This window comes from Pagrus major, chromosome 3 (genome assembly GCF_040436345.1).
Source record: "Pagrus major chromosome 3, Pma_NU_1.0".
In the NCBI taxonomy this organism is placed as follows: Eukaryota; Metazoa; Chordata; class Actinopteri; order Spariformes; family Sparidae; genus Pagrus; species Pagrus major.
In genome coordinates this window covers 17,695,616-17,720,503 of record NC_133217.1, presented here as the reverse complement: position 1 = coordinate 17,720,503, position 24,888 = coordinate 17,695,616, and the positions used below count along the sequence as shown (strand labels likewise).

At 40.2% G+C, this 24,888-nt stretch overlaps 1 protein-coding gene and 2 pseudogenes across 1 annotated transcript; all 3 read left to right on the top strand.

Moving 5' to 3' along the window:
• Positions 1-7,190: 7,190 nt before the first annotated feature.
• LOC140993768 (membrane progestin receptor alpha-B-like) lies at positions 7,191-12,328 on the top strand. Its single transcript, XM_073463298.1, has 2 exons — positions 7,191-7,228; positions 9,219-12,328. The coding sequence occupies exon 2, from the start codon at positions 9,256-9,258 to the stop codon at positions 10,318-10,320; it is 1,065 nt and encodes a 354-aa protein (XP_073319399.1). The 5' UTR covers positions 7,191-7,228; positions 9,219-9,255; the 3' UTR covers positions 10,321-12,328.
• A 3,326-nt stretch (positions 12,329-15,654) lies between these two features.
• On the top strand, positions 15,655-16,297 carry LOC140993499 (membrane progestin receptor alpha-like; annotated as a pseudogene).
• Positions 16,298-19,861: 3,564 nt separating this feature from the next.
• Positions 19,862-20,920, top strand: LOC140993861 (membrane progestin receptor alpha-B-like; annotated as a pseudogene).
• The last annotated feature ends 3,968 nt before the right edge of the window (positions 20,921-24,888 follow it).

Sequence of the window (24,888 nt, the reverse complement as noted above, 5' to 3'; positions counted from 1 at the left end):
CAGCACACAAAGAGAGCTCTCCAGCACGGCAGAGGAGGTGGAGGGCTGCGGCTATCGAAGGAGTTATCTATGGCGATGGTGGAAATGGAAACAAAGATGAACCCAAGGGATCTGCCGGGGCCCTGTGTACTCCATACTGGGTCCCATTAGATGTGACAGGTGATATATTGTGCGAAGGGCAAAAACAAACTACTCAGCAAAAGCGGGCAGACGTTGATAAACGAAGGCACACTGGGCTCATCATCGGGGAGCTGAGGGAATTCTCCTGCAAAATGCCACCTCGATATCTGGCTGAGCCATCCAACCCAATTAGGCCAGAAGATGTGCTGCTTTAGGGACTGTAACTTGGTGACATGTTATCCTTTTCAGTCAAAGGTTTGAAAAGTAAAATGTCAACTGTACGCTGGGAGAAAAAAAAATGAGGGTCCAATTCTACACTTTTGAAAACACTTGAGAATGTGAATTATCAGAAAGGTTGTATGAAAGAGTGGAGAGAAAAAGTTGTAATTTTTACTGGTTAAAAAGGCCCTGATTAAAAGAAAAATTAATCTTCAAGTAGTCATTTTAAAGGGACACTTCACCCCCAAATCAAAGCTATATATTTTTCCTCTTACCTGAAGTGTTATTTATTTGTCCAGATTGTTTTAGAGTGAGCTGCCGAGTTTCGGAGATATCAGCCGTAGAGACGTCTTCCTTTTTTGCGAGAATATAACAGAACTAGATGGCTCGAATTGTGGCTCTCAAAGTGGCAAAAATAAATTTCTTTCCATAAATCATGACTTGTTGACTCAAGATAACCCACAGACCTTGTTGTGAACACTTTCATTTAGGAACTCTTTTCTTTCTATCAAACTACACCTGCCAACAGTATCACCGTGCAGAGGCAAGCCTGCATCTAGAGGCTAGCTAACTAAGCTAACTAAACTAGCTAGGCTCACAGTTATTTGTCACATACACGGGGCACACGATGTGCAGCTACATGCACAGCTAAGCTAGCTAAAGCTACAGCTCAGCCAAGGAGGACACCATTAATGTTTACATCACTTTGAGCAGCTGAGTGCCATTTAGCTCAATTTTATTTATGAGAAGGCAGACATCCATCTCCAAAACCTGGCAACTCACACCAAAAAAATCTAGATGGATAAAAACACTACGGGTGAGAGAAAAAAATATGTACTTTTGATTTTACGCTGAACTGTCCCTTTAAAGCAACATGGCACTTTCGTAAACCATGTCACTTAAAAAGCTCCCAAGAGGTGAAGCGCTGATCATTAAAGCCAAATGAAGCCTTGTAAAATGTCATGTAACTAAAAACACACACAAATTCAACTGCCACAAAGAAAAATCAATCCATCGATTCGGTGTAATTTGCCGGAATTGTGATATTGATTTTCTGTCCGACAGTACACTAAGCTTCAAATTTTGCATCTGTGAAGATGAGAGGGAGGTCATCACAACGTAACCCAGAGTTTCTCTTGTGCATTCTCAAACTAGACAAAGAGGCCCTGGGGCCCTCGACCTTCAGTTCATTTGTGGTCATTTGACAAACTGTAGATTTAATAGGGAATTTGCACCATGCAGCAGAACATAAACTACAATGAAAAGGGAGAAATCAGTGTGTACATAAAACTGAGGCCCTGTACTGTAGAGGGACCCCTGTGTGAAAATCCATTTTTAAACCCTAGTTTCAGTTTATGTGTTGCCCAAATGGAATATGTCCCTGAATAAATTTATGTTCAACAATATTACAACTAAGTCATTTATACATACCAAACCAAGGAGAGGGTATTATTACAAAATAGAAAAAGTGATTTGGTTTCTGAGGCTCTGGGCAAAATATAATGAATGTGGTTCAGGGGCTCAAATTTTGGCTGATGGCCTCCTAGTAGAGGAATCTAATCCAATCATTGGTCTCATTTTCACTCACTTTTTAAAAAAAAAATGGGCCATATGTTTGACAAAAACTCTCAATATTCATAAATAGAAGAACACCATCACAGTAAATGAGATATGACAGCTTTGACCCTTTAACTCTATCTACAAAACATAAATGATCATGTTTATTCTTGCCTGAATGAAGCAAGTGACTGTTAACACCATTGTTAGGAAAGTAAACACTGCCCCTCTGTGGATATTCTGGAGAGTTACTGGACATGGACCATGTTAACCCTGCTGCAAAAAAAATACCACCTTATAGGAAACAGGTTGAACGAGTTCAAGAAGTGTTTCAGCCGAAGACAAAACAAAAGAAGTGTACCGACCTGATCACAGACTTGGGTGGATCAGAGCTGTATTACCACGTTAGGGGCTCCAGGGCAGATTGACTCCTCCACCTCTCTCTTCCTGTCTATTGTGTATGTTCTCTGTTACCTCCCATAGTTCCTATTAAGTCCAGTGCACACAGCAGGCTATACATTACAGTTTCATTGTGCACCCACAGACAAAACCAACATAATATACCTACTACAGCACTACACTTGTTTGCAAAAAACTGCACAACTTTAGGAAAGTTTTTAATTTTTATCGCAACTTTCCCTCCTCAATTATTTAAGATCATTTTGTGTCAATACACTTTATAGTTACTGATTATTTAGGTGTTTTCATCTCTCACTGTGTGCACAGCAGATGCTCATAATACATATATTATTTTCATTTTTCTTTTGCATGTATCTGTTCTTGCATTTCTGCTGCTGTGAGACTTCAACTTCTGTGAATGGGATCAGTAAAGAATGTAAACTCAAATTAAAAACTAGATTTCAACATAGGCACCATCTACAGTAAAGGGCAACACCGCCAATTTCACACATTAAAGTGTGTTTACAGGTTTTGGGAAGTACTACTACACATGTGGAAAAAAGTAATATACTTAAGTATAAAGCCTTTCGTGGCTCCAGAGGAAGCTGCATGTAATCTGATAAACTGCCTCCAGTGATGTCACTCAGTGATAAGTTGCATTGTGGTTTTCTGGGTTGAAAAGCCATGTATTGAAAAGCAGTCCACTGGTCTGGCACCTCACTCCTATAACACTGTTGGACTCATTATAAACAGTTTAAAAACTAAATCACTCAAAATCAATGCAGCAGAACCAGAGATATCACCTTTTTTCTCCCCATGCATTTGCATTGTTTTAAAATCTAGTGCCTATATTACCCATAATGCAATTTAGCCAATGGAAATTTATCAGATTACATGCAACTTCCTCTGTAGCAACGAAAGGCTTTATACTCTTTTTTTTCACACATGCAGTAGTACTCCCCAGGACCAGTAAACACACTTTAATGTGTAAAATTGGTGGAGTTACCCTTTAAAAGGCTACAAGATTAGCTAATAACACAGAACCTGCCTTAATTGATATTGTATTTCGGTTTAGAGCAAGATTTTTTGAACAGAAAACCAAAAAACAATTAAAACACAACAAAACAAAGGGGTCGAAGGAGGTCTGTCTCTCTGAAACAGTCGTCAAATCCACCTGAAGACAGAAATTCAAAGAAAATAAATGAATCATAAAACCCCAACTGAATGAAATGCAACACAGTAGAAAACGTAAACGTCTAATGAATATAAGGGCAATAAAAACTGAAAAAGGCTTGAGGCAGGAACTGAAATTATTGAGCAAGCGAGTGTGGTTGGTAACAGGAAGTGTGTAAACATTTGTTACAGCGATTAACAGACAGAAAGGGAGTGGCGGGGTCAAAACCTCAAGCTCTATAGATACGAGTGTGTATGAGAGGCCATATGTCTATATTTAAATCTGTGAAGAGAAATAGCTACTGGTGATGAGGATGTAACCCGCTCAGAGATCCTCCCAACCCAGAACCAACAGGACTGAGCATCAGAAACTATATTAAATGGTTTCATGTTCTGGTCTTATTTTTGCACAGCAGACCAATAAATGGACTCTAATTTCATGTCACTAATCCAAATTCCCACTGAGGATTCTCAAATGAGCCTCATCTCAGTCTCATCGCTCACCTCATTGTTTAGACGCAGCTTTTAATTTGCCGAGTGTGCAAATGAATCATTAATTTAACATTATGCTGTTGCTACCATCAGCACTTTACATATTTTAAATGGGGCCAGTTTTTCCAGATATGGTGTAAATTTAACCCTGTCAGGTCCCTTTTGAAGTAAAAACTGGCCGAGCCAAATTTAGTCTTTGTAATTGTAAGTGGACCACGGTTTTTCTGGTGTCGAGAACACGGTGAGCTAATTTCCTCCAGGACAGGAGGGACCGTTGATTACTGCAAACACTTTTCTCATCGGCTGGAAAGCAGCCATACGAGTTATTAATCTCTGTTTCGGTCTTTCAGATAAGACTTGCTGTGACTCATGTTTATTCAGTGGGATGTGCTGCTCGGGCTGGAATGATCGCTCACATCTGCAGTGTTGCTCCACCTCCTCCTCTTCTGGTCATCCTTCACTGTAAACACACTCGCAAATATGCAAACAACTGGGTACATGCTGTCTCCCACACAAACTGCTTCTATACTTGTGAGGACATTCTTTCGACATAATGCGCCCTCTCACCCTATCATAACTGCATGCCTCAACCTGTAGCTGTATGTTAACCTATGTAATTCTAACTTCAGCCCTAAAGGAGTGTATTTTGAATAATCATACTTGAGTTATGCATATTGAAATAACGCATCATGCTAAAATATTATTTTAGCAAAATAGTTATCCATACGAAAAGTATTTGTGTAAAAGTCTCAAAGAATCTGACTTTAAGTGTACTTAAGTATCAAAAGTACAAGTAAAAGTCAATAATATATATTTGCATGTATAGGGGTCGCCTGGCCAGTTATCAGATCCAATGTTCAGCATTTTATTATCAGAATCAGTATATTGTTTGTGTGATTGCTGATAAAATACATTCATTAAAATGTGCTACTTCGGCAGTGTGCAATCTGCACAGTAACTTGTCACTAAAGTTGTGTACATCAAGGTTAAAACAAAGCCCTCGCAGTGGTTAGCACTGGGCTCGAGAGGGCAGGGCCTTTCTGTGCGGAGTTTGCATGTGTGGGTTAATCAGTCACTCTAAATTGTCCATAGGTGTGAATGTGAGTGTGAATGGTTGTTTGTCTCTACATGTCAGCCCTGTGATGAACTGAAGACTTGTCCAGCATGTACCCTACAACTTGCTCAATGACAGCTGAGATCGATTCCAGCCCCACCGCAGTTACGGATAATGGATGGATGGATGGACTCGCAGATGCTGCAATGTCTAAACCTGGACCATTGGAGACTCTGACATGTTCTCATGCTTCAAAGGTAAAACTGAGTCAAAGGAAACTGGAAGGTTCACATTGCCATACCTCAGGCTCAGTCCTGACTGCAGCTTCAGGCTAAATGATGATGTAACAGGTCGTTCTGCAGTCTTGGATCCAAACAACAGAGGAAATCTTTGATGAAAACTGGATTTGGTATTGAAGCCATTTTCAATTTACTCCAGTCTGGATTTGATTCAGAGCTATATCCTGAAATGTCACGAAACACTGCAGACCAGACACTGGTGGACATGCAGCCCTTTGAAAAACCCTTTACAATCCCACTTTAAACAGTGCACACACCCCTAAAGTCAATAGTTCCACATTTTTTTGGAATAAGCGTATTCACTTTCTTGCCAAGTGTCAGTTGAAAATATATCAGTCTCATAATAAATATGAAGCTACAGCCAGCCACTTAGTTTAGCAGACACACTGGAGACAGGGGGAAACAGTCAGGCTACCAGCCCCTCAAAAGTTGTTTAATTTCTACAAAAACCAAAGTGTTAAAAGTTTTGGTTTTGCATTGGTTCATGTGCAGGACTATTTCTTGGTCCCTTCGGATGGAGCCAGGCAGCTGTTTCCCCCAGATCCCAGTGTTTATTGAAAGCATAGCTACCCAGCTGCAGGGTGTAGCCTTATACTGTAAGTTGTTTTCCCTCCATAATGTCAAACCAATGTTTGATAGAAATGTCCCAGATTCCATATTTCCCTTTGCTTGCAGACTAATATGCTTTCAGTCCAGTCAGGGTAGCATTAACCACATGTACGCCCTTTCTTTATGTCTGTTAATATTAGAGTTTGGGTCCTCTTGCCCTCAAAGTTTGCATTTTGCATATAATATTTTCATAAAAGCCTTTAACTCTTCGCCTCAACACACCTGGATGAATAGTATGTAAAGTTTGAGAAGTGTCTGAACTGTTTGGATTCATTCAAATCACGTCTGCATGTAGTGTGCTCACGGCTCTGTATTGTAGGAGCTGTGCTGAGAAACGTCAGCAGATAGTCACTGACAAAGAATGTTCCAGGAGTTCACACCCACACAGTCAGACTACCTTTCTCTTCCTCCCCCCTTCTCACAGTAAATCCTACAGATTTAGGCCTACTTCTGCTCTGCATCCCCTGAGGTACTGGACTGTATGAGATCTGTGAATGACTCCTGAGATTGCAGGACGTTTTTCGTTATGTCCTTTCAGGTTTAATATCCATTTTGTCCATAAACACGTCAGAAAAAACAACTAGCCTATCTTGACTACTGACTAACTTATACAAACTGGAGAGTGTTAATGCACCTCACGTCCAGGGTTCTCTTTTAGTCTTTCTACTGCTCGGTCTTCAGGGGGAAACCCTCTTCCTTCTCATCCACCCGGTGTGCAACATTTTAGTCAAGCACGCTACAGAGACAGAAGGTTTTCCGGTATCAGCTTTCAAAATAAAGCACGTAAACATAACAGGCACGCTCCACAGGAGTTATTGTGTAGGTTGTTGCCACCAAAATCATAGCAATATAGGCTAATATATATACATGTAGTGACATTTGATTGTTTTTCTGTATACATTCAAATGTTGTCTACTACTGTATATTTCGTCAATTCATCTCTGCATGGTGTTTATCCATGTTGGGAATATTATTCATACATCAATAATTAATGTTTCATAGCCGTAGATGTACACACAATCAAATTACAGTAATATACCACAAACAATATTGTACCCAAACTTCTATTAAATGTGTCATTTACACTTTTTTTTTTTTCATTTTCCATTTCAAAATCGTCCGTGCTTTTATTGTTACGGCAAAATCACTTCACTTCCGCCTATGTCTTGATGACTCTCAGCAGCTTGACGCCGTCTTCTCACTTGAGAGCAGCGGTTCAATCTGTTTAATATTTGTGTCGGCGGGTGGAGGAGGAGGAAGAGGTCATTTCAGCTGCGGACAGGGAAGAAAACAAGCTGTCACCAAGGTGAGGCGACACTAGGACATCACTTTATGGGTCTACGGTCAACAGGCAGCCCGCTTAAGTGATACGCACTAGGTTTAATAAGTTGTTTCAGGCTGTTGCAGAACTTTCTGAGCTGCCTCGGGGTTAGTCCGGGACCTTTTACAGTAGTCTGTACATGATTGATGGGCACGACTCGCTTCAAACAGCACAGATGAAGTCCGTTTGATTTCATGTTGGACTTTCAGCAGCATGTTCTTGTCAGGGGCGTTGACTGGGAACAGGAGAGTTTCTTATTTGTCCCTCAGGGCCTTAAGGGAGCAAAACTCACCTTAAAATGTCTCCTGTTTCAACCAATCATAGCTGCTACTGCACTTGATAGACACCACTGTTAATATAAATGTATGACAGTAACATAAGAAAACAAATTCAAAATACATCCCAACAACAATTATTTGCAGTCTTTTTGAAGTTGAGAGGAGAAGTCACAATCTCATGTATGTATGTACAGTTAACACAATTAAAGAGTTGGAGTCAAGAGGCGGTTAGCCTAGCTTAGCACGAAGACTAGAAGCAGGGGGAACAGTTAGCCTGACCCTGTCCAAAGATCAAAAATATGCCTACAATCAAATCTAAAGCTCGCTAATTAACACTAGAGCTGCAACGATTAATTGATTGGTTGATTATTGATCGAAAGTTTTAAAGATTTGCCAACTATTTTGATAATTAATAATTTAAGTCATTTTTCAAGCAAAAATGTCGAACCTTTGCCAGTTTGAGGCTTATAAATGTGAGGATTTGCTGCTTCTTTTGTCATTTATATAAAGAAAATATTCATTAGTTGCAGCCCAAATTTCAAGAACCTCATTTGGTAAAATCCATACAGAAATAGAAATGTAAACGTAGAAATGTAATTTGTGGGTTTGTGGGTTCAGTGAGTGTTGTAACATGGTCTATATTTTTGTCTAGATTGTGTTTTATGGTCATTTCATTTGAAAAATATTCCTCCCAAATTTCAGTGAGCTTGAGGGTCTGCAGATCCCCGGCCTGCTTTGGATCTTTGTTGTCAGGCCCTTGGTGGCTCTGTTTCAGCTCCAACAGGAAATTTAGATGAGGAAAAACATCTCTGGCCTCATTTTTCAGAATATTTCTTCAGAGGGAGTATCAGCTTCAAACCGTACCACTCCAAACAGCACTAGCAGAGCTCAGTTCAGATTACAGCTCCAGTTGGGATGGCTGGCTAGTAATTCAGACTATCCCTCAGACAGCGTGATAGCTATCTATGTACACTAACACAAGCAACATTTTGAATTGAATTTTATTTGATAAACAACAAGGACTTCACCGCTGCCACATTTTAAAAATAAAATTCCATTCGTTACTTGTGAGGAATGAGGAAGGCCAAGCTCCAGCTGTAGCTATGAACACAATGAGCGGGGCGGTGGTTGCTGCTGTGACTTTTGTGGCTACTTCTATGGCTAGTGTGGCTATGGCTATGGCTGTGGCTGTATGCTTTATAGCAATATGGCTATTGCACAACGTTGTGACTGGCTGGCTCTCTTTACAGCATCTAAGTTAATACCATTGGCCACGACAAAGCCAGACGTCTGAAATCCTATATTAACTCAGATTATCATGATATTTAGGGTTTTTGGTATGACAGAAACATGAATCCTAACTGCATTCAGGAAGAAATCCTATCTTATTAAAGGGTTGAAATGTATCAATATCAGAACGGTATGAACTGACGCATATCCTAATCCTAATATAGGATGGTAGGCTACAGATCCTGTCCTACGATCAAAATAACTGACAAAAAATGGCAGCTCCACTGTTGTTAGGTGTGTATGGCAATGAGCTTGGCCCTAGTGTGAACAATTAAGCGTGTTTATATATATATTCTTTAGTTAATGAAGACCAGCATATTTTGATGTATGAAATAAGGTGATACATCTGATTACGGATCATTCATGCTACAGTATTTGTTTTTGATATTGACAAATCTTCTCTGCAGGAACCACCCACTGTGCATCACTCAGCTACTGACAGTTATGGCGACGATTGTAATGGACAGAATTGGGCGTGTGTTCATCAGCCTGCAGCAGATCAGGGAGGTTCCCCGGATGCTGACTGATGCGGCACCCTCCATGCCCGGCACTGTGAGAGACACTGAGGTTCCCCACTACTTCAGGGAGCGCTACGTCTGCACTGGCTACCGACCACTCAACCAAAACTGGCGTTACTACTTCCTGTCTTTATTCCAGCGCCACAATGAGACCATCAACGTCTGGACTCACCTGCTGGCGTTTTTGGTTTTACTGGTTAAATGGCGGCAACTCACTGAGACTGTGGACTTTGTTGGCGATCGTCATTCTTGGCCCTTGCTGGTCCTCATCCTGTCCTCCTTGACCTACTCAGCATTTAGTGCAGCAGCTCACCTACTGGGTGGCAAGTCTGAGCAGTGTCACTATGCCTTCTTCTTTCTGGACTATGTTGGTGTAGCACAGTATCAGTACGGCAGTGCTATAGTTCACTTTTACTATGCTGTGGATGAGAGCTTTTACAGGCATGTGAATGGGATCTTCATGCCCGTTGCCACTATGTTCAGCTGTCTGTCATGCCTGGGATGCTGCTATGGCAAATACTGCAACCACAGCCTACCAACCTGGGTGCGTAAGGTGTGCCAGGTGGTGCCCTCAGCACTCGCCTATATGTGGGACAGCAGTCCTGTGGCTAAAAGACTCATGTCATGGTCTACAGCCAGCAACGACCCAGCCATTATCTATCACTTTGGCCAGGTGGCTTTCTTTCTCAGCTGTGCCTTCTTCTTCACTTACCCCGTGTTAGAGCGCTGCCGACCAGGGCGGTGTGATTTCGTGGGACAAAGCCATCAGGTTTTTCATGTTTTTCTATCTTGCTGCACCTTTTGTCAGATCCATGCCTCCTACCTCGACTTCGTAGGCCGCAGGGAACTGTACTCACGTCTGCACAGGAGCGATGAGGCTGCTCTCTTTGTGGGACTGTATGCGGTCACTCTGGTTGCATGCCCGTTAATTGCTGCCTTCATGATGAGGAAAGTTAAACAAGTGCTTGACTTCAAATCCAAGTCCAAATAATAGACTCAGTGTTTTAGGATCTATGTGCAAACGCATTCTTGTGCCTTCCAGACTTGCTGCTTTGATAGAAAAGAAACTAGTTGTATTTGCTGCAGGCTGGTATTCAGTAAATTGCTTTTGAAATTCGAACATTTTATTACAGTAAACTGCAGATTACATGAGAGATACATAATGATATTAAGATTAGTATTTTGGTACTGATTTGTATTTACATTTTTGTAATAATTCACTGTATCAGCATTTTCCTGCATCAGCAAAGGCAAAATCAGATTCTCAAAACTTTGAAATCACTGCCTTTGATATATGGCCATGTCCTACTTTACTGCTGTTACTGATAAAATTGATGACCTGCAGTTTAAATTTTTTAAATTATCACGTTGGGATTTATTTATCATACAATTCTGGGATAATATAACATGTAAAGTGTGCCAATATTTATAGTTTTTGAAAGTGAGGTTTTGTAAACCATACTGTGGGTGTACTTCAACATTCACGGTTCACTTGTCATTTTACAACAAATGGTTGTACAACGAAATACAAGTTGCAATCCCTTTTTGCTACACTAGTAAAATATATTTTTTATGGTGGACTGTTGAGTCTCACAGCCTGAGAAAAGAAGCTGCCCTGTTGTCTGGTGATACAGCAGTGGATACTTCTGTATCTTTTGCCAGATAGCAGAAGGATGAATAGGCTTTTGCTGGGAGGGTGGGAGTTTTTTGTTTTTTTAAAATTATAATTCTTGAAATGGTTAAAAGGTGATCAAAGCTTGTGGGAAAATTTATCCAATATCCATATATCCATTTAATTACATCGATACAATCTATAATTTTTCAGTGTAATGACAATGTTACAAATCGGTGGCCTATGTCATTGTGCCTTGAGTAAATATTAATCAATTTGGAGCAGTTATTTTCTTACTGTTCCAGTAAGCAACAGAATTTACCTTAATTTTCATGGGTTTATAGTAGGGATGTCAGTTTAGGTTAATTTTGCTTTTGGTAGCCTGACACCCATTAACCTACTGGTTAATTTGCCTTTTTTTTTATAAAATGATGTTAAATACAAGAGGTGCTTTCATCGGACACTCTCCTCCCTGCTAGCAGCAATGTGATCATTGGCAGCAAGCCATTATCAGACATGGCAGCAGGGTGTATGTTGTTAATATGGTACAGTGTAGTGCTAGTACTACTACTAAACTGATACTGAGTATCATCAAATATTTTAACTAACAATTTGACTTTGTTGCTTTTCTGGTGGACATGTTCCCACACTGAGCTTCTTGTAGCACGCTTCACTTTTTACCTCAGACTGTTAGAGCGAGCAGATGTTTGTTTGCAAATTAACTCATAGAATGACATGCTGAACCAGTCAAAAATGTTCTCTGCGGTTAAACGATCAAAGATTAACGATTTACATGCCTAGTTTGTACATGATGGAACGGGGTTAGCAGAGCTTCTAGCATCCTTGGCCCTATCACAAGAGTCAGTTGGGTGCTTTTAAAAAATGGGGTCACATCTATCCATCTTTGGTTATTGACAGTTAGATCACTGTTGTTGGGAAGTTTTTATTGCACTTGAAGTAACGTAATGAGTTGTCAACTTGGCTGAGTTTTACTAGCATGAGTTTGATTTCACCGCACTTTTAGATATTATTTAATGCACTGCCTGTATTTAGTGTATCTAGGAAATCTGGATATGAGGGACCTTATACAGTATATAATCAACTCTTAATTAAAATGTGTCTTTTTATAAACATGCAGTATACATGTCTAGACTGTTTTGTATTATGAACTGTAAATTAGGATGTCAGCAATCACTGTAATGTGTCTTGTTGGAAATCATGATTGTGCCTTTTGAATCACAAGGGAAAAGTGAATGTTGGTGTTACATGAGTTTACTAATTAAAGATAAAGTTACTGTGATAATGTATGTCTATGGGAAATAATAATGCCTACTACTGACCAAGATGTAAAGACAGAGTTAAATAAACATCTCTGACAGTTTGTGTGGAGGCAGAAATCTCACATTTTTTGTTAAAGCACATTTCTTTCTCATAACCTTCTCATCATGTGTGCAACGTTGACTAATTTTATATCTCATTTCCTGATCTGTTGCTGCAATGTGCCAAAATCTCTTGTTACTTCTTTCACTATGAGAAACTACAAACATATCAAACAGGTCTAAACAGTGAGGTTCCAGATGGAAGGGGAGATTGGATAGTATGTATCAGGAACATGTTGACCTTTGCATACTGTGCAAGGAGCAACAGACTTCAAATGTCATCTCCATTGTTATCTTTAAAACACAGTTTATTGTGTATGTAGCTTCTAAGCTAATAGCCTCTAGTGTAGGTTACCAAACTGTATTTCGAGGACAACAAAGACAAAACATAACCTCAATTATATTGTCTCATCTGTGATCCATTACATTTGGGAATGGGTTCTTCCTTATTCTGCCTGTTGATGTATTTTTATGAAAAAAAGTTGCTTATTTTTTCTATTAAAAGGTGCAATATGTAAGAGTTTATGTTGAAATCATTCAAAATATAACTACAATTATTAACAGAAAGAGGAAATACAACAGTTTTGTCCATTTGTCAAAGACGTCTATGTATTGTGTTGCAGAGATATCTACTGAAATTAGCATGCTAACCAGTTAGCCCCTTGCCACTGAAGTCAGAATTTCCAAGTTCCCGTTCGGCACTTTTAACTGGAGTGCCCCCCGAAGTCGTATTTTTGACTCAGAAAGTCAGACGCACCTCAGCAACCCCAACCTCAAAATCCAAGATGGCTGCTTCACAAATCAACAGCTGTTAAAAACTTTATAATAAACTGTTTATCAGCACTTCTGCCTTATTTGTGTCTCATTAAATCAATCTTACAAACAGTTCTGTCCAACTTCTATCTGTGGACATGTTGCTTTGGTGTCTGGACGTGCAAAATACCATGTAATGCATTGTTAATCAACTCATATTGCAAACAATAGCTAACAATCTCTAACCTGGCTAGAACTGGTATTCCAACTTGTACTGGAATGCAGTCAGCTCAGGTATGACATCACTCATAGCTCCGCCCTCCAATAGTCAGATAGTAAACAACACTGGCTAACTGGCTAATGGCAGCTACAGTGAGCAGGAGTTATTGGTTATTCTGGTAATATGCTGCTCCCTGTTTGACTTTGGCAGGTAGACAATTCTTACATATTGCACCTTTAATACACTTTCAATATTTTGAAATTCGTTTTTTTAATATTGGCCAAAGAAATTAATGTCAAGCCAGCAGAGTAACAGCAGCTCCTGTTTCCTAGACTGGGTATTTTTGGGCAGATTCAAGACCAAGAGCTACAGAATGAAATGACATGCTATTGATTTGAATAATTAATAGCAGAAAATGTATGGTATAATTGCAAATCAATTCACCATTAAAGAAATCATTCAAACAATCAATCAATCTTTATTTGTATAGTGCCAATTCACAACAAAAGTCATCTCATGACACTTTCCAAATTGAGCAGGTCTAGACCATACTCCGTTGATTAATTTATTTACAGAGACCCAACATTTCCCCCATGAGCAAGCACTTGGCGACAGTGGCAAGAAAAAACTGCTTTTTAACAGGCAAAAACCTTGGACCAGAACCAGACTCAATGGTTTTAGGCCATCTGCCTGGACTGGTTGGGTTAAGAGAGGGAGAGAGAGAGGATTGGAGGGTGAGGGAGGAGAGGAGGGGGGAGAAGCTGTGGGAGGGACAGGAGGAGGGGGGATGCAGCAGCCACAGCAGTAATAACAGGTTTACTAATTGAGATTTGAATATTTATAATACTAAAAGTATAATAATGATAATAATAATAATAGTAGAAGTCAAGCAGGCCCACAGCAGCAGGGCCAGCCACCATTCATGGAAACCTGCAGGACGAGAGAGGAAAACCTTTTACGTGATGACATTTTAAAGAGCTGAATTCATACTGTTACTGGAGGATATGTGTGTTAATGCAGTTACTTTTATCATCTTTACCAAAAAAGACAAATACTATGACAATCTTTTGATGTAAATCAGATAGCATGCCAAATCCGATGGCTGTTTCTCAGTGGATGCCTCTCAATGGTTAATTTGTCTCCTTAGTAACCTGTTAAACACTGTTCCTCCTAGCAGGACCTCAGCTGTTATTTACATACTGTCAAGATACACCTGAGACTGCAATGCTGTGCATGTGTGTTGGTAATTTGTAGCAACCAACACAAATTAATCTGTGCCTTAATGTACTCAGTCAACCTAAAAATGGGCCTGTAGGCCAAGAGAGTTAGGACTATATGCAAGGGAAGCATATCCTCTGTTATGAAAGTAAAGATATTTTGAAAACTTCAGGTACTACGGAAGGGAAAGGTGCTGTGACACTTCCTGCTCATTACTCCATTCAAAAGATAGAGCTCAGACAATATACAGCCATTGACTGTGAGTTGTGGCTGTGGATGTGGTTACTGCTTGGACCACAGCTGCATTAGTGGTTGAATCTATAATGCTATGGGTACAGTAGCTGTACTGCCACTGCTCTTTACTGCTCCAAACAATTGCCGAGATATGACAGAGCTATTACCCACACACAACAAGAGTGCTTGTGCACAGTAGGAATCTTATCACAGCCATAATCATAACAACCAAACCAAGCCACAATCACAGCGACGGTAACCATCATAGCTATATCATCCCAAGGCAACTGTTACCATCACGGCTAATTAATCAGCCTCGGCAGCAGTCGGTGACAGAGCTAGGTTTACTAGCTTCAATGACACAACCCAGGGCTGTCTACTGGCACTGTGGTCAAGCAGCTGCTGTCTACTACATAAGACTTAATCCTATAACGTAATGCAGCCCATCCTTTGTCTATTGATCACAGAGAACGTGTAAGTATTGTTAGTTAATGCAGAAAATTCCCAGTGCCTCAGTGTTACGTCTCCGATGTCAGAATCAGGATTATGTTTTCGAGGATTTAGCTCAATCAAAATATAATACTTCCCTTGATGGTCTTGATTGTAGCTTAATTTTCACTGAACTCACTTTAGCTGATGCGTAAATCATAGTAAGGGCTCTGCAGTCAAATAATAACAATATTATTTATACAGCACCTTTACAGACAAAATTACAAAGTGTTTTCCACAGATTGAACCAGGATTAAAGCATTTTAGAACTGAGGCAAATAAGATTAGACGGTTAAAATACCGAACCACAAAGATAAATAATAATAACTAAACAGACTATACATGTTAAAACATGCACAAATAGCACATTATTGTCTGTTGACTGGTTTGTCATTCACCAAAACATGATCCCCAGTGTAAATGTACAAGCCATACTCCTCAGCATTTAGTGCACTAGCTCACCTCCTGGTTGGCAAGTCTGAGCAGTGTCACTATACCTTCTTCTTTCTGGACTATGTTGGTGTAGCACAGTATCAGTACGGCAGTGCTATAGTTCACTTTTACTATGCTGTGGATGAGAGCTTTTACAGGCATGTGAATGGGATCTTCATGCCCGTTGCCACTGTTTTCAGCTGTCTGTCATGCCTGGGATGCTGCTATGGCAAATACTGCAACCACAGCCTACCAACCTGGGTGCGTAAGGTGTGCCAGGTGGTGCCCTCAGCACTCGCCTATATGTGGGACAGCAGTCCTGTGGCTAAAAGACTCATGTCATGGTCTACAGCCAGCAACGACCCAGCCATTATCTATCACTTTGGCCAGGTGGCTTTCTTTCTGAGCTGTGCCTTCTTCTTCACTTACCCCGTGTTAGAGCACTGCTTCCCTGGGCATTGCGATTTCATTGGACAGAGTCATCAGCTGTTTCATGTTTTACTATCTTGCTGCACCTTTTGTCAGATCCATACCTACGAGCTCAACTTCGTAGGCTGCAGGGAACTGTACTCACGTCTGCACAGGAGCGGCTCTCTGTGTGGGACTGTATGTGGCCACTCAGAATGAATAGGCTTTGCTGGGATGGTGGGGGTTTTTATATTATAATTCTTGAAATGGTTTAAAAGTGATACACTGATCAAAGCTTGTGGGAACATTTTTCCACATAGTTCCATATATCCAAACAATTACATCGATACAATCTATCATTTTACAGTGTAATGACAATGTTACAAATCGGTGAGCTATGTCATTGTTCCTTGAGTAAATATTCTGGCGCAGTTCTTCTTTTTTACTATTCTCAGAGCCTAAATGCTATCATATAATAACACAGTGTGCAGATTAGTCATAGACTAAAGCCACAGACTTTACCTTAATTTTCATGGGTTTATAGTAGGGATGTCAGTTTTCATTAACCTACTGATGAATTATCAAGAAAAAACACAAAATGATGTTAAATACAAGAGGTGCTTTCATGGGACACTCCACTGACTGAATGAGTTCTGCCACACTGCATCAGCTTCTTTACGAGGCGCTGAGTGAGGGCAAGACTAGTCTTGCCTAGCTGGACGTATTTCCACACTTTGTTTTGTTGCATCTCCCTGTCAGCACTGATGAAGTTACAGGTAGTTGTGAAGTTGGCTTTTGTTTGTGAGAGCTCTCCAGCAGTGTCTTGTCAAGGCTAACATTAGCTTGTTGCCCTGGCCAGCTTCACTTTTGACCCATATTTCCTCTTCTCAAGGTGCTTTTCCATGTGTTTAGTCACCCGATGTCTTGAAGCTCTACAATGGCAAAACATACTCAGGCTCTTTGAATCCCTTGCCCTCTACCACACTGATTGACAGCATATCTCCTCAGACCAGCGCATCACACTTTCTCCTCCCTGCTAGCAGCAATGTAATCTTTGGCAGAAAGCCATCATCATAGCAGCAGGGTGTATGTATCTACTAAACTGAAGAGTATCATCACACAGTTTAACTTACATCAACTTTGTTTCTTTTCTCATGGAAATGTTCCCACACTGAGCTTCTTGTAGCACGCTTCACTTTTTACCTCAGACTGTTAGAGCAAACAGACGTTTGTTAGTATGTAAATTAACCTGTAGACAGACATGCTGAACCGGTCAAAAATATTCTAGGCAGTTAGATGATCATGGGTTAACCACTGACACTGACATGCCTAGTTTGTACATGATGGAACAGGATTAGCAGAGCTTCTAGCATCCTCGGCCCTATCACAAGAGTCAGGTTGGGTGCTTTTAAAAAATGGGGTCAACATCTGTCCATCTTTGGTTTGATGAGTCAACTCGACTCATGAGTTTGATTTCACCGCACTTTTAGATATTATGCACTGCCTGTATTTAGTGTATCTAGGAAATCTGGATATGAGGGACCTTATACAGTATATAATCAAGTCTTAATTAAAATGTGTCTTTTTATAAACATGCAGTATACATGTCTAGACTGTTTTGTATTATGTACTGTATATTAGGATGTCAGCAATCACTGTAATGTGTCTTGTTGGAAATCATGTTTCTGCCTTTTAAATCACAAGGGAAAAGTGAGTTACATGAGCGTACTAGTTAAAGATAAAGTTACTATGATAATGTATGTCTATGGGAAATAATAATGCCTACTACTGACCAAGGTGTTTTTGTTAAAGCACATTTCTTTCTCATAACCTTCTCATCATGTGTGCAACGTTGACTGATGATTTGATATCTCATTTCCTGATCCGTTGCTGCAATGTGCCAAAATCTCTTGTTACTTCTTTCACTATGAGAAACTACAAACATATCAAACAGGTCTAAACAGTGAGGTTCCAGATGGAAGGGGAGATTGGATAGTATGTATCAGGAACATGTTGACCTTTGCATACTGTGCAAGGAGCAACAGACTTCAAACGTCATCTCCATTGTTATCTTTAAAACACAGTTTATTGTGTATGTAGCCTCTAAGCCAATAGCCTCTAGTGTAGGTTACCAAACTGTATTTCGAGGACAACAAAGACAAAACATAACCTCAATTATATTGTCTCATCTGTGATCCATTACATTTGGGAATGGGTTCTTCCTTATTCTGCCTGTTGATGTATTTTTATGAAAAGAAAGTTTGCTGTTTTTAATCGATTAAAGATGCAATATGTAAGAACTGAAGTGAAAACGTAACTTAAATTTTTAACAGAAAGGTGAAAATACAACAGTTTTGTCCATTTGTCAAAGACGTCTATGTATTATGTTGTAGAGATATCTACTGAAGTTGGCATGCTAACCAGTTAGCCCCTTGACACTTGTAATGGTGCGTTACACTTGAAGTCAGGATTTCGAAGTTCCCGTTCGGCACTTTTAACTGGAGTGCCCCCTGAAGTCGTATTTTCGACTCAGAAAGTCAGACGCACCTCAGCAACCCCAACCTCAAAATCCAAGATGGCTGCTTCACAAATCAACAGCTGTTCAATACTGTATAATAAACTTTTTATCAGCACTTCTGTCTTATTTGTGTCTCATCAAATCAGTCTTACAAACAGTTCTGTCCAACTTCTATCTGTGGACATGTTGCTTTGGTGTCTGGACGTGCAAAATACCATGTAATGCATTGTTTATCAACTCATATTGCAAACAATAGCTAACAATCTCTAACCTGGCTAGAACTTGTATTCCAACTTGTACTGGAATGCAGTCAGCTCGGGTATGACATCACTCCCAGCTCCGTCTACCAACTTCAGAGATAAATGGAACACACCAATAGTCAGATAGTAAACAACACCAACACTCACAATAGGAGCACTAGCTGCATGGCTAAATGAGCTAACTAGCTAATGGCAGCTACAGTAAGCAGGAGTTATTGGTTATTCTTGTAATATGCTGCTCCCTGTTTGAATTTGACAGGTAGACAATTCTTACATATTGCACCTTTAATACACTCGTTTTCTTTTTTATATTGTCCAATGAAATGAATGTCAACCAATGGTCCTGCTTGTGAGGTTCCAAATCAGTTTGCTGTTTTATATATGTATGTATGTATGTATGTATATATACGATATATGATTGTATATATACATATATATATGTATATTATTATATAGTATAATATATGTGTGTGTATATATATATATATATATATATATGTATATATACACATATAATATATGAGATATATAATAAGATTAGACTGTTTAAATACCGAACAACAAAGATACACACTACTATACTATACATGTTAAAACATGCACAAAGAGCTGTCTGTGTTTACACCCATGTGTCTGTCATTCACCAAAAAGCTGCGCTGCTGGTTCTTCATCTCCACTGCTTGCTTTTGCACTTCTTGCAGGGAAAAGCAAAATGTAAAAGTTGGCTGTACTTCCAGACTCCAACCAATAAGTTGGTGGCTCACTCGAAGTTGGCTGTTCCACAACAACAATTCAGTAAACAGGTCAGTAAATTACATATGGAAAAAATGTATTATGTATAACATTAAACTTAACCAAAAGAGATTATTTGTGAAAGTGTCAAAGTGAAAATGAATATTTCGGGGAAAATAATAAATTAAAAAACACTTTTTCAATATTTGTGGATGTTATCTCTTCAAATCTTCTCTGCAGGAACCACCCACTGTGCATCACTCAGCTACTGACAGTTATGGCGACAATTGTAATTGAGAGAATTGGGCGTGTGTTCATCAGCCTGCAGCAGATCAGGGAGGTTCCCCGGATGCTGACTGATGCGGCACCCTCCATGCCCGGCACTGTGAGAGACACTGAGGTTCCCCACTACTTCAGGGAGCGCTACGTCTGCACTGGCTACCGACCACTCAACCAAAACTGGCGTTACTACTTCCTGTCTTTATTCCAGCGCCACAATGAGACCATCAACGTCTGGACTCACCTGCTGGCGTTTTTGGTTTTCTGGTTAAATGGCGGCAACTCACTGAGACTGTGGACTGTTGGCGATCGTCATTCTTGGCCCTTGCTGGTCCTCATCCTGTCCTCCTTGACCTACTCAGCATTTAGTGCAGCAGCTCACCTACTGGGTGGCAAGTCTGAGCAGTGTCACTATACCTTCTTCTTTCTGGACTATGTTGGTGTAGCACAGTATCAGTACGGCAGTGCTATAGTTCACTTTTACTATGCTGTGGATGAGAGCTTTTACAGGCATGTGAATGGGATCTTCATGCCCGTTGCCACTATGTTCAGCTGTCTGTCATGCCTGGGATGCTGCTATGGCAAATACTGCAACCACAGCCTACCAACCTGGGTGCGTAAGGTGTGCCAGGTGGTGCCCTCAGCACTCGCCTATATGTGGGACAGCAGTCCTGTGGCTAAAAGACTCATGTCATGGTCTACAGCCAGCAACGACCCAGCCATTATCTATCACTTTGGCCAGGTGGCTTTCTTTCTGAGCTGTGCCTTCTTCTTCACTTACCCCGTGTTAGAGCGCTGCTTCCCTGGGCAGTGCGATTTCATTGGACAGAGTCATCAGCTGTTTCATGTTTTACTATTTTGCTGCACCTTTTGTCAGATCCATACCTACGAGCTTGACTACGTGGGCCGTAGGGAACTGTACTCACGTCTGCACAGGAGCGATGAGGCGGCTCTCTGTGTGGGACTCTATGTTGTCACTTTGGTTGTTTGCGCATTAATTGTTGCCTTTATGCTGAGGAAAGTTAAACAAGAGCTTGACTTCAGATACAAGTCCTAGTAATAGGTTAGGATACACTAACCCGACTCTGTCCAAAGGTAAAACGTGATGTCACACTAACAACTGTCACTTCTGGGTAGAATACCTGCAGTTGATTTGCATTTTGGAGATATGTGAAATCGGCAAACTTGTCCTTTTCTGCCGTAAAGATATATGGTTTAACATGGTATTTGACGTTTCTGTGGTGAATAAATGTTTCCATGGTAAATGAATTAAGTCAACCTAGTGTTAGTGAAAGTGTTGTTATTAATTGCTCACCCGAGTCCTTATCGCTGCGGCCAGAGTTTGATTCCAGCCTGAACCCTCTCTCCCCCTGACTTCCCTACCTGCAAGCAAAAATACTGAAGAAAAAATCTTGTAAAAGAAATATTGATGGCATGTAACCTCACATAAAACCCATACTTAGTGTCTAACTGGCAGTCACACCAGAAAGTGACCAAACAAGCACTGCAGGAAGCATGCTGTTATAGTTTTCACAAGGCTAGTTGGTGGCTGCTGTAGGTTGCAAGCTAACCAATAACATGCTAGCTAGCTGGGCTAGCTTTTGTCAGCTCCCAGACCCTCTCTCTGTTTTCTTTTTACCTCCTCATTTTGTTCACTACTGCACATCATTTTGTTCAATACAAAGTTATTCAAATAATGCTCTCCAAACTAACAAACTTGCGACAGCTTAGCTTTCTCCATTTTGGAATCTCCAGCGCTCCATCCCCTCATAGGTCAGTACTGTTAGTGCATTTGGCTATTGGTCAACGGTGTGAATATGTGTGTCACCATTCACCACAGTTGAATGCAGATTAATTTTGCCTCTTTGAGCAGGTCCCCTGATTGTGACAACCCTGTTGGTATAAATGTATTTTATCTGTGAAATATTGCTGTTTTTGAAACTGTTGTGCTCATGCCTTTGGACATCGACTTTGATGTAATGAGCTGTTGAGGTGCTGGCAGGCTCATTTTTTACCTTTGGTCACAGCCATCTTTTTATCAGTATTACTTTCTGGCCATTATGTTTACTTTTGAAAGTGTTTGTCTGCTTTTCTTGTTACAGCCAAATTAAGCTAATCAACCATTGTGTTCAGTTCACCTGCTTTTTGGGTAACAATTTTAGCTCTTCACTTTATACTGTCATCCAAGCAACAGCAGTTCCTGTTTCTAGAAGGAAAGATACATACTATAAGGATAAACTTCATACTGTGCACCTGTTTGTCATTTGAATGTTCAGAAAAGCACAAAGTGAATCTGTGCCTTACTGCACCGGGTCACGTTGTATAAGACTAAGCAAGGTACACGTATCCTCTCTATTGGAAGAGTAAATGAATCAAAAATCAGTGAATAAATGAGAAGTTAACCTTTGATTCTACATCCGACCAATAATAGGCGGGTAACTCCACCCTAAACATGCACATAGTTTTGCTTTTTAATGTGGAGTACTATGATGTCTTTTGTCTTCTGTGGCTCTTTAGAAAAGTTAATGGTCTGAAAAAAAGAACTCCCTTGTGATTTTATCTTAACTTGCATTTGTTTACACCAACTAGTGCAGAACTGCACTCTTATCAGTGCCTCAGTGTTAATAATAGACATGAAAACATTTGTGTTATCAGTCATGCTTTCTTTTGTATTTAAGGGGAAACACTACTGATGAGAACACAATTTTATGTATTTTTTTTTCTTTCAAAAAAGCAGAAGTCAATAAAAATGTTAGGCTATTTTGCCTCCATATATGTCTTCTTTCAGACTAGTGGAAAAAATACATCAAAAATACACATTTAGGTGTTTTCTTCAGATTTCTGTTTTGGAAATATACACAAATTGCAAATCTCTAGACATAAAATATCCTAAAACTTAAAAATAATTGTCTTAATGTGAGAAATGAGCTGAGTAAGTTTCATGGTGATATTTATTAGTCAATTAATGGTTGTAAATTGGTGCATTTATTTATTTGTTCCTGTTTCCATTTATTATAGTCCTTTCCAACACATTTTTTGTTATATTTGAATAAATGAATGAATAAATCCTACTTTGTTATACTATGTGCTGTTGCAACAACCATTTTTTATAAGGGCATCGAGTTCAGGGTTTGCTGGCTGTCGATCATATCATCTTGTCCTGACACCAAATACTTTTCTATTCCCTGACCAGCTCCATAAACAATTTTAAAAAAGACATGTTTGAATATCTCCTTTATCAGAATTAGGATCCTGTTTGCTCTCAGTTGGATCTAGACACAGTGAAAAATACATTTCTGCTGCCCCCAAGTGTTGATGAAGGTCCATTTATTTGAGGCAAACATATCAGCAGAAAAAGCTGATTTATTTTGTCATGTTGGGAGCAGAATTGGTTTTCTACTTCCTCTGGAGCAAACCCCAGAGACGGTATTATTCACCTGACTTGCAGATGTCAGATATTTTGATCCTGGTGGCTGGCTCCAGTCTTACTGTGTGTTGGTGTGTACTGGTCCATACTGCACGGCTCAGTTACTCACTTAAAACCCTGAATCAGCTGAATTATGGCACTGCTGGACTCTCTCCCACATTCCTCCAGTCTGACTCACAATAGAAGGGGCCAGCCTGCCTCCCTTGTGATACGTTCCAAATCAAATTTCATCACTGCTCATTAGACTTAATGGGGCTCGAAATACTCACAGCATTATAACGGGAACAATACACAACGTGTCAACGTGTGAGTATGATTTCATCCATAATATAAATCTCGTAGATGCTTACAATTTGGGGAATCCGGATAATCTCAAGTCACTCACATTGTTGCTGGGTGGTAGTGGGTAGTTAGACAGATTGTGATTATGAATTTGGACTATCCCAAATAATCCAAGCTATCCCTATGAATCCTCTTGGTAGCCATGTGTAACATATGTTTCCTTGAGAAACACTAAACCCTTATTGTAAGAGGGCTGCTTTGGAAGGAGAGGCAGCTAACAACAGTTGCTTTATTTCATGTATTTCAGAGGAGGTTCTTGTAAAGGGGAGAAATTCTGATATTGCGGCATTGTCAGCTGCCAAGAACTAAATGTTTTTAATTCATTTTTTAAGAAAAGCTAATTCTGCACAGACATTCATGGTCCCCAGAGGATAAGGCCGACTGACTTTTGTGATCTCCTGACCTTTCCTCTAGTGCCACCATGAGGATGACAGTTTGGGTTATTAGAAGCAAATCTAGTAGACAAGTATGAATTGTGAGCAAGCTTAGGCAGTAACAGATCACTTGTAATCGTAATGTGTAATAGGATACAAAAAAAGGTGACTGTATTTTGGTAAAGTTACAGAAAAAAAGATGTAATTAGATTACAAATACTGTAAGAGACATACAGGCTGAAGATGAGCAGCACGGTGTGTTTGAGTGTGTGTGTGTTGCAGAGGGGGTGGTTCACCTGGGAGTGGGCGTGTGTGCGTGCGGAAGTGTGTGTGCGTAAAGGTGGGCACTCACCGGTGAAGCGGATGAGAGAGAGAGAGAGAGAGTCAGGGTTGGGAGTAGCCGTAATTTTTGTTGACCGCTACTCATTCATTCATTAATCACCCTTTTTTCCTGTTTAATCCGCCAGTCTCATATTTACATTTATCCATCCTTGCTGCGCTGTGATAGCTCTGTGCTGTTTTCTTTCGTAATAAATGCACAAAAGCATTGTTGGATCTCAGCGTGTCTTTATCATGGTCTGCTGTAGCGCGTCGCAAATCTACGTGGAGGACCCAGCCTCATACTCTCAGCGGCTTTGAGGGTTTGTGTTTGGAAGCCGCAACATTTTGTCAACAAAAAAGGCGTTTAATGAAAATCATCAAGCCGCATCAAAGAACCAAGTCGTCACGCACCGACTAGCCCGAGAACAAAGGAGCCACAGCTAAGTGCCACACCACGCCATCCATTCACCTGGGAACAGGTAGGCCTGAACCTGTTAATGTTTGTGGATTGAGGAATCCGCTTCGATTGGAATGCATTGCGTCAAATGAGGACAATGTATT